The sequence below is a fragment of the Rhinolophus sinicus genome, linkage group LG09 (assembly GCF_036562045.2).
Source record: "Rhinolophus sinicus isolate RSC01 linkage group LG09, ASM3656204v1, whole genome shotgun sequence".
Classification (NCBI taxonomy): domain Eukaryota; kingdom Metazoa; phylum Chordata; class Mammalia; order Chiroptera; family Rhinolophidae; genus Rhinolophus; species Rhinolophus sinicus.
In genome coordinates, this window is record NC_133758.1 from 47,678,408 (window position 1) to 47,689,045 (window position 10,638).

A 10,638-nucleotide genomic window follows, 5' to 3' on the forward strand; every position below is an offset into this window, starting at 1 on the left:
AGTTAAACTTGCTTGGGACCAGAACACTGTTCCTCTGGGTCCAAATAAATTGGTTTTTTTTCACATGGTCCCTCTGTCTCAAAAGACTAAGGAGGGATGTTGGCTGACTTCTGTGCAGCAGTCTCTCAGGACACTTTTCTGTCCAGGTTGCAGAGTCCGGTCCCACATGAGTTTTGTAATTATTGCATTTCCAATTCCAGGTGTCTGACCCTATGCTTGGAATTATCAAACTTCATTCTATTTCTGAATTCTGCCATCTGCACTGTAGTATTTCACGCTCCAGATGACATACAACTCTTGCTCTCTGAATCATTCCAAATAATTTGGGGATTTTCTTACAAAACACAAAGCAGTGAAATGGCCCTTTTTAGGTGTGAACTGGGAGTAAACAGGATGAAGGAAAAAAGGAGAGTGAGGACTCCTTCTCTTCTCTCTGCTATTGTGCTGATTCTGGCCACACTGATTTTCAGGTAGATGACGTGCAGCGTGCTTGCCTGAGCCCATCGCTGTGAGGCAGGAGGGATCCTCCCAGTGGTCACCAAGAGCTGCTTGATGCAACGTCCCAGTTTCACCCCCACCACAGGCTCGCAGGTCCCTCTGTCTTTGAATACGTGCCTGGGAAACACCATATGTGTGAACTAAGTTTATAAAGCAGTGTGTTTAAGAATAAATTTCAAGATGCTATTTTTCAGCAGCCCGTGAATCACTTAAACTCACTTGCAAAATAAACTGTTTACCAGAGGAAATCCGTTTTTGATGACCATAGAGAGAATGAACGTTGTAATAACATGGGGCTTTTGCCTCCTGACAGTCCTAGCTATTCTGCCAGGGGGCGTGAGAATAGGAAGCCATATAATATATTAAATGCAAACTCGTGAGTAGCAAAAATGTATATCACACGTAATACAGTAGACTCAGACTCTAGTTTTCAGAGATGCATGATATTTTGTCATAACAACTTGGACTTGATTTTGGTAGGAAGATGAATATTATAATTAAAAAAAAAAAAAAAGATTTTACAGAGTTACTCTGTGCCTTGATTTACCAAAGAGCCATTTGTCACCACTGGGTAATAAAAAGCATGTTGGAAAGATAGTTCCCCAGGATTAATGTTAATGTTAACTGAGAGACTAGGTACTGATATGGAAAGTGGTTGGTGTGTCCTTGATGGGCAGAGAGTTCACGTGCAGTGGAGACTGAGACTTGCCAGCCGTGTTTGTGGGTCTCAGATGCATTGTTTTTATTTTATTGTTTCTTGCTGCCTTTTCATGTCTCTGTGATTGTCAGTTGAATTGTACCTCTTCAGCTCCCTTTGCTCAGTCTGTTTTTTTTTTTTTTTTCTTATCCTTATCTAGAGAAGGGAAGTGGGTCCAGCTAATGAAGATAAAAGATATGTGTAAAAAGCAATCAGCACTATTTCATCAGGAGCGAAGCCAGTATTTAGGTCATTCCTGTGGATCAGAGCCCATTGCATTGATTTCCTCATTTCTTCAGGGAGCGTCCCAAACTGTGCTGGGGGATGGTCTAGTGACAGACTGCACATCACAGAAATGTGCACCGAGGAACTGCTGACCATTTCAAGATGGAGTGCAGCAGGATTAAGAAACTGCCGGAATGCTCTTGTTTACTTGCTGCAATAATTGTACAAATTGTGCTGGCTTCTCTTTCCTGGCACAATTTCTTTTAGCAATTCCAGATAGGGCTGTTTCTAAAATCAGTCCTGACTGGGCCACCAGGGATCAAACCTATGAAACCAATTTTTCAAGTGATCAGTATATAAACCGTGTGTGAGACTTGAGTCTTTCAAGAGTGCTATGAAATGGGGTTTATAGGTAGGCACAGAAGGAAAGTGAGGTATCAAGTTTTGGCTGAAAAGCAGGTTCCAGGTCTGAGGTGAATAGAATTCAGTTGCTTCTGGCATTCCTGCTGACCACAGGGTAAAGACCATCTTGGCTCCGGCTAACCTGCTTCCATAAGGCCTAGAGAGTTGAAAGCAACTTGGATTTTTGGGTTGACTTAATACCAGCAGGTATGTCTAGCTGGTGTGCAATGTGAACCAGTTTTTTTTTTTTAATTTTTATTTAAGTGTAAACACTGAGGCAGCAAGAGCCAAATCCTATGTTCGATGCTTAAGGGATAGTCACAAATTATTTTATTGAATGTTAATATTTTTCACTCCCTGGACCTTCAGCTTTTCCTCATGGCAGGCCCTGGGCAGAGTGCACCAGGCAGGAAAGGGGAGGCTCTGGTGCGTTCCTGTGAGCTTGGAGCTTGGAGGTTGGGTAAGGCCCCAATTTTTCACTCGACATCGTTGAAGACACTGTCCTTGTTGGCACAGTGGTGTTGCAAGACACTACATGTCTGTCCACACGTGTCCATGTGTATGTCCATGTATGAACCACATGATACAGTGTTTTTGTATACACCTGTAATATAGCACTTGACACACACAAAATGCTGGAGTTCTCCAGTACCGTCACTGAGGACTGGGCTGTCTGTCATTAATCATTTTATATCCCAGTGACTAACACAGTGCTTATCCTCAATGAGTTGTGGAGATAATACCAATTTATAAGAAACCCAGAGTTATAGCCCTTACTTGACTTTATGCCAAAATACATCTCCTGTACGAAAACATCATCCATTAACTATTAAAGGGATGCTCTAAAAGGGGACGTTTTATGAGTTAAATGCAAATGTGCACTAATAACATTATTTGCTTCCTGATGCAATGTACCATGTTTCCCCGAAAATAAGACCTAGCCGGACCATCAGCTCTAATGCGTCTTTTGGAGCAAAAATTAATATAAGACCCGGTATTATATTATATTATATTATATTATATTATATTATATTATATTACCCAGTATTATATTAAATAATATTACCCAGTATTATATTATATTATATTATATTATATTATATTATATTATATTATACCCTGTCTTATATTAAAATAAGACGGGGTCTCATATTAATTTTTGCTCCAAAAGATGCATTAGAGCTGATGGTCCAGCTAGGTCTTATTTTTGGGGAAACACTAATATGAAGTACACAAAATCTCCTATGAAATATTCTTTCCTTACCGCCGAATAGTATTCCATTGTGTATATATACCACAACTTCTTTATCCATTCATCTATCGAAGGACATTTTGGATGATATAGCAACATTTGTGACAACATGGATGGATCTTGAGAGTGTAATGCTGAGCGAAATAAGTCAGACAGAAAAAGCAGAGAACCATGTGATTTCATTGATATGTGGTATATAAACCAAAAACAACACAAGAACAAGACAAACAAATGAGAAACAGAAACTCATAGACACAGACAATAGTTTAGTGGTTACCAGAGGGTAAGGGGGGTGGGGGGTGGGAGATGAGGGCAAGGGGGGTCAAATATATGGTGATGGAAGGAGAACTGACTCTGGGTGGTGAACACACAATGGGATTTATAGATGATGTAACACAGAATTGTACACCTGAAATCTATGTAATTTTACTAACAATTGTCCCCCCAATAAATTTAAAAAATAAATTAAAAAAGAAAAAGAGATATTCTTTCCAAACAACCTGAGTTTAATTATCCTTTATATGTAATGTTTACTTCACAGGAATTTCAGAGAATAGAGAAACAAGCTAAATTACACCAAAAAGAAGCAATCATACAAATCCAGACTGTGGGACATTCTATCAAACAACTGCTCCAGTATCTAAAATGAGAGCTTTAATATTAGAGACTTAAATATTATTCTCAAAAACAGAGGACGGGGATGGAGAGAATGTTTTAGATTTTGAAAAAGACTTAAGAGACATAACAGCCAAATGTAGTGTATTGTTTTATGTGGGAACTTAGTTTGGAAAAAAAAGAAAAGCCATAAAAGATATTGGGGCTAACTAGTCAAAGTGAAGCCTGAACTTTGCATTAGATGACATTAAAGAATCACATATGAAAAAGCAATTGTTGGATCTAGGTGATGGGTGTTCATTGTACCGGTCTTTCTATTTTTCTGTGTGTTTTAACATTTTATCATAAAAACTTTTAAAGGAAAGTAAAATACCAATTTGACAAGAAGGGAAAGGACATTCTAACTCTTTAAGTTAAGGAGGTAAGAATCAGTATGGTGGGTTCAGGGACCTACAAGGAACTAGACTTTGTGGACTAGCAAATCCAGCTGGGTACAGCAGACAGTGAGAAAGGAAAAGGCAGGCAGGACCTAAACTATGCTCTGGAACTTGGACTTTCTACTGGAGGCAACAAGTGCCACTGGAGGCTTTTATTTATTTATTTATTTATTTATTTATTTATTTATTTATTTATTTATTTATTGTCTTTTTGGAGGCTTTTATTTTTAAGTAACAATTTTATCGACATATAATTCATATACCATAATGTTTATTGTGTTAAAGTATACAATTCAGTGGTTTGGGGTATGTTCAAAAAGTAGAGCATGCACCACTACCACCTAAATCCAGAACATATTTATCACCCCAATTTGAAACCCTGTATCCATTAGTAGTCACTCTCCACTCTCCTCACCCACCCTTAATCCCTGGCAACCACTAATTTGCTTTCTGTCTTTATGGATTTGCCTATTCTGGACATTTCACATAAATTAATAATAGAATATGTGGCCTTGCATATCTGACTTCTTTCACTTAGCACGTTCCAATGTTCATTCATGTTGTGGCATGTATCAGAAGAAGGAGGCATGGCATGACATCCAGGGGCCACACAGGAGGAGGGTCCAAGAGATCATATCACCCAAGCATGTGGGATGCAGAGAGAGTATGTGGATGCATGGTCAAGTGCCTTTATTGGAGGTCTGGGTGGAACACACACAAAAGGCATAAGGGGATTTCATTGGTGCATTTGAATGTCACTAGGTCACAGTCAGGGGAGGGCAAGAATCAGAATTTGTGACAGGGACCAGCCTTATTACACTGGTGTACCTGGTCACCTGGGCAGGTTGCTCACAGCCTGTTTGTAGGGATGTTGAGGTATCAGGAAAATATAAAATTCAAAACATTTTACAATACATTATTGTTGAGTTATAAGTGTTCTTTATGTATTCTAGATACTCGTAAATCCCTTATCAAATATATGATTTGCAAATATTTTTCTCCCATTCCATGGCTTGTCTTTTCACATTTTTTAACGGTGTCCTTTGAAGCAAAAATGTTTTTAATTTTCATGAAATCCAATTTATTTTATTTTTTCTTTTATCACTCATGCTTTTGGTGTCATATCTGACAAATCATTGCCTAATCTAAGGTCACAAAGATTTGCTCTTTTTCTAAGAATGTTATACTTTTAGCTCCTACATTTAGATTTCTGATCCATTTTGAGTTAATTTTTGTATGTTGTGTGAGGTAGCGGCCCAATTTTATTCTTTAGCATATGGCTGTCCAGTTGTCCCAGGACCATATGTTAAAAAGACTATTCTTTCTTGATTGAATGTTTTTGGCACTCCTGTTGAAAATCAATTAACCATAAATGTATGGGTTTATTTCTGGATTCTCAATTCTATTTCATTGATCTATATGTCTATTCTTATGACAGTACCATGTAATCTTATTTTTTTGTATTTTTGAGAAAATAACTTCATTTTGTTCAGTGGAATGAGCAGGTATCCAGTCTCAGAGCTTCTGGAATTGCTTCTTGGTGCCTGCAGCCTTGGTGACCTTGAGCACATTAACACGCACAGTCTTGCTCAGGGGCCAGCACTCACCCACTGTAACAATGTCACCAATCTGGACTTCTCTGAAGCAGGGGTACAGGTGCACAGACATGTTCTTGTGACGCTTCTCAAAGCAGTTGTACTTTCGGATGTAGTGGAGGTAGTCTGGGCGGATGACAATGGTCCTATGCATCTTCATCTTGGTCACCACGCCAGACAGGATGTGCCCTCGGATGGAGACATTACTAGTAAACGGGCATTTCTTGTCAATGTAGGTCCCCTCAATGGCCTCCTTGGGTGTCTTAAAGCCCAAACCAATGTTCTTGTAGTACCGCGGAAGCTTCTCTTTGCCAGTTTCTCCAAGCAGGACCCTCTTCTTAGTTTGAAAGATGGTCGGCTGCCTTTGGTAGTCACGCTCGGTCTGAATGTCCGCCATGTTCACGGGCGCCTGAAAAAAACCCAAAAAAAAACCAAGCAGTAGCATATAATCCTGATTATTGTAAATTTGTAGTAAGTTCTGAGACTGGGACTTGTGAGTATTCCAACTTTATTTTTCATTTTCAAGATTATTTTGGGTACTCTAGGCTCCTTGTGTTTCCATGTGAATTTTAGGTTCAGCTAATCAATTTTTGCCAAAAAAAAAAAAAAAAAAAAAGCCAATTGGGATTTTGATAGATTTTATATTGTATCTGTAGATTAATTTGAAAAGTATGGACATTTCACAATAATAAATCTTCCAATCATGAGTTGTTTTTTTATTTATTTAGGTCTTCTTTAATGATGATTTGGGTCTATTCCTTTTAATGATATTTTGTAGTTTTCAGAGTATAATTTAAGTGAAATTGTTTCCTTAATTTCATATTCAGATTGTTCATTATTAGCGTATGGAAAAGCAATTGATTTTTGTATATTGATCCTGTAATCTTATTGAACTTGCTTATTAGTTCTAAAAGTGTTTTAATGCATTTCTTAGTATTTTCTACACATGAGATCACCTCATTTGTGAATAGAGATTGTTTTAGTTCAACGTTTGCCAACTGGATGAATTTTATGTCATTCTCTTGTCTAATATTTCTGGCTAGAAACTCTCATAAAATCTTAAGTAGAAGTGAAAGCATGGACATGCTTGTCTTATTTGTGATTTTAGAGAAAAAGTATTCATTTTTGTCACCAATAAGTGTAATGTTAGCCGTGTGTTTTTCATAGCTAGTCCTTATTATATTGAGGAAGTTTCCTTCTATTCCTATTTGTTAAACGTTTTTATCATGAAAGGATGTTGAATTTTGTCAAATGTTTTTTCTTCATATATTGAGATAACCATGTGGTTTTTTCCTTCATTCTATTAGTGCAGTATATTACATTGATTGATTTTCATATGTTGAACCACACTTACATTTCTGAAATAAATTTCATTTGGTTATAATGTATATCCTTTTAATATAATATTGGATTCAGTTTGATAGTATTTTGTTGAGGATTTTTGTATTGTATTTATAAGGAGTATTGGTATGTAGGTGTTTTTTTCTTGCTGAAGGCTTTGTCTGTCTTGATATCAGGGTAATACTGACCTCAAAGAATGAATTGGGAAGTGTCCTTTCCTCTTCTATTTTTTGAAAGAGTTTGTGAAGAGCTGGTGTTAATTATTCTTTAAATGTTTTACCCATGGCAGGATTCACTCATAAAGCCATCTAGACTTTTCTTTGTGGGGTCTTTCTTTTCCTTTTTTTTCTTCTTTTTTATTGAAAAATAATTGACATACATCACTATATAAGTTTAAGGCATACAGACAGCATGATGGTTTGATTCTGAAATGAATCTCACAGTAAGTTCAGCTAACTTCATTATCTCATGTAATCACAATACAAAGAAAGAAAGAAGAGAAAAAAAAATCTCTCCTTATAATGAGAGCTCTTAGGATTAACTCTCTTAACAACTTTCCTATATATCATACACCAGTGTTAATTATAGTCATCATGTTGTGTATTATATCCCTAGTAACTTATTTATATTATAACTGGAAATTTGTACCTTTTGATCACCTTCCTCAAGTTCTCCTGCCCCCATCCTCCGCCTCTGGTAACCACATATCTGATATCTTCATCTATGAGTTTGTTTGTTTTTTCAATTTTTTGTTTTTTGTTTTTTTTACATTCCACGTATAAGTGAGATCATACAGTATTTGTCTTTCTGTTACTTATCTCACTTAGCATAATGCCTTCAAGTTCCATCCATGTTGTCTTTGGTGAGTTTTTTGATGACTAATTCAATCTCTTTACTTACAGATCTATTCTGCTTCTCTATTTCTCCTTGAGTTAGTGTCAGTAGTTTGTGCCTGTTTTATCTAGGTTGTCTAATTTGTTGGCATACAATTGTTCATATATTTTCTCATAATCTAGTAGTGATGTTCCTTCTTTCATTCCTGATTTTACTAAGGAGTCTTTTCTTTCTCTCTCTCTCTCTCTCTCTCTCTCTCTCTCTCTCCCTCCCTCCCTCCCTCCCTCCCTCCTTCCTTCTTTGTTTCTCCTTCCTTCCTTCCTTCCTTCCTTCCTTCCTTCCTTCCTTCCTTCCTTCCTTCCTTCCTTCCTTCCTTCCTTCCTTCCACCAGTCTAGCTAAAGCCTTGTCAATATGGTTGATCTTTTTAAAGACTCAACATTTGGTTTCATTGATTTTCTTTATAGTTTTTATATTTTCTATTTTATCTTTTTCTGCTCTAGTCTATCATGTCCTTCCTTCTACTTATTTTGGGTTTAGTTTGCTCTTCTTTTTCTAGTTTCTTAAGATGTAGTGTTAGGTTATTGACTTGAGACCTATCTTCTTTTTATAGGCTCATTCAAATTCTGAGCTTTAGCTAAGCAGGGGAGGAGTGATGTCAGCAGGCATGTAAAAAGTGCATACTTGCCCTACATCCAGTTTAGTAGTTATTCAGTCATAGAGACTACTGGTGGCAATTCATGACAATATTTTTAATCTAGAATGAGCCTCAGTGATTATTTCATCCTTCCACTCCACTTTCCAGGAAACTGAGGTTCGGAGAGATTAAGTGACCTTTCCCAAGGTCACACAGTCAAAGGTAGAGTTTAGTACTAGTATCTGTGCACATCAGTCTAAGCTTTGCAATGGGAATGACTGGACCATGTCTATTGTCTCTTGACAACCATGGTTGCCTTCTTATAAGGAAACCTCTTGGTGTCGGTCATGGAGAATAAATGCTTCAAAGTAATCACATAAGAATATTTTGCCAATATTTTAAAGAGGGACAGACCAGAGCTCTACTTGGAAAACAAATGGGTCTTTCTACCCTAAAGACCTCTAATCAGGATCTTGTAGAATATTAGAATTGAAATTCCCAGATATGGGACTTAGGGATGGGGATGTTAGGCAGGAAGTCTTGTGTCTAATGAGATCTGTGTTAAAAGGACTAGTTATGCATCTTCTGCTGAGAGTCAGAATTGGTTCTGGAGTCTCAGACAGGGTGCAGCTCCAAGATAGAGAGGACGTTGATACAGTTATCAATGTTAAAGGCTACGGAAGCAGGAGTTATGCAGGTCAAGTAAGTAAGAGAACTGAGAAGGTTAATAAAGTTCTTTTTTCTGACAGAATGCAGGGAAGCAAAATGGAGAGGCCAAGAGAGGGGACAAGAAGCAAGGGCTTTGAGAAGTGTGGGAGAAGATACTGAGTGGGAGTTGTGGGGTGGGGGCACAGGTGGGGGCATCAAACCAGACGGAGCCAAAGTGCTATGAAAATGACCTTGCCCTCCAGCAGCCAAAAGGTGACTTAATGAAATAATTTGGCTTTGGTGGGAATGACGTGGGCCAGCTAGAAGCTGGTTCAGGGTAAGGACTGTGAGCATTCACCATGGAATGCTCAGTGCCTGTCCCGGCATGAGGACTGGGCATTTTTATTCCTATGTACTCCCCTAAAAGCCTGCTGGTCAAGCAGCATTCCAATCTGGAAGAAGCACGATCATAGAGTCCCTGTCTCCCCTTGCCCACTACTCATAAGTAGCAACTACTTTCCCTACATATCAATATGCAACCCAGGGAAAAACAGATCTGAATCTTAGCTCTCTCTCCCCTAGCTTAGGGAAAGGACTTTGGGGTGCAAGGAGGAGAAGTGACAAGAGAAGGCCCCCCAAAGGAGCTGCAGACACTAATGCTAGGGTCGAAGTGAGTCATGAGGAACTGTACTGGGTGAAGTGGGTCTCTAGAAACGCCCTCCTCTTTCCACACAGCAGTTTCTTTGGTGATCATGACTCACATGTCAATGTCCCAGGCCCTGCTCTGCAGGGGGGTGGGGGGGCACCGAAAGGTTATTCACATGGTGCATCTTGAGCAAAAGGTCCGGGGTTCAGAGTCACAGTAGAGGCGTCTTGAAGGCAGAGACATTGAACTTTTCCTCAATCATAATTTTGCCTGAATTCAGCCTCCCCCTCCCAGGTTTGGCCCCAGGTGACACTAACAAACCCTAACTCTCTCCTTTGAGGAATGGAAACACATTTCAGCGTTTCAATTGAAGCTTAGTTTGTTTTTGCGTCAAGAAGGAGGATGAGTTCTCCAATGGCACATGCTCCAATGTGCTTGTCAGAGTTGGTTGACAGTAAGATTGTTTTCAAGAAAATATTCCTGCTTCAATTCTTATTCTACCTATACGGAAATCGCAGTTATGAACACATTTAGAGTAACTGCCAAGATATCAGCAGGGAATCATTTAATATGTTTGTCTGTAAGTATCTACCATGAATACTTTGGGGCACTGAGGGAAAATAGTACCTTCAATTTTGATTAAGACAAGCAGGGAGGTGGGGATGGGGTAATCAAGAAGATGGCCATTGGTGGCCTGGAGAGAAAGTGGACCATCCTTAAAAAAAGATTGTAAAAAGAGAGTAAGAGTTGTCGTGTGTAGTGAAGATGTTGAAGAACATTTGCCTTCATTGGTTGATGTGAGCTTTTGTTTAT

The 10,638-nt window shown here is 38.5% G+C and overlaps 1 protein-coding gene across 1 annotated transcript; it reads right to left on the reverse strand.

Moving 5' to 3' along the window:
* Nucleotides 1-5,626: 5,626 nt before the first annotated feature.
* On the reverse strand, nt 5,627-6,134 carry LOC109460392 (small ribosomal subunit protein uS17). The gene has a single exon (XM_019755702.2). It carries the CDS (start codon nt 6,116-6,118, stop codon nt 5,642-5,644), a length of 477 nt encoding a protein of 158 aa, XP_019611261.2. The 5' UTR covers nt 6,119-6,134; the 3' UTR covers nt 5,627-5,641.
* Nucleotides 6,135-10,638: the final 4,504 nt, after the last annotated feature.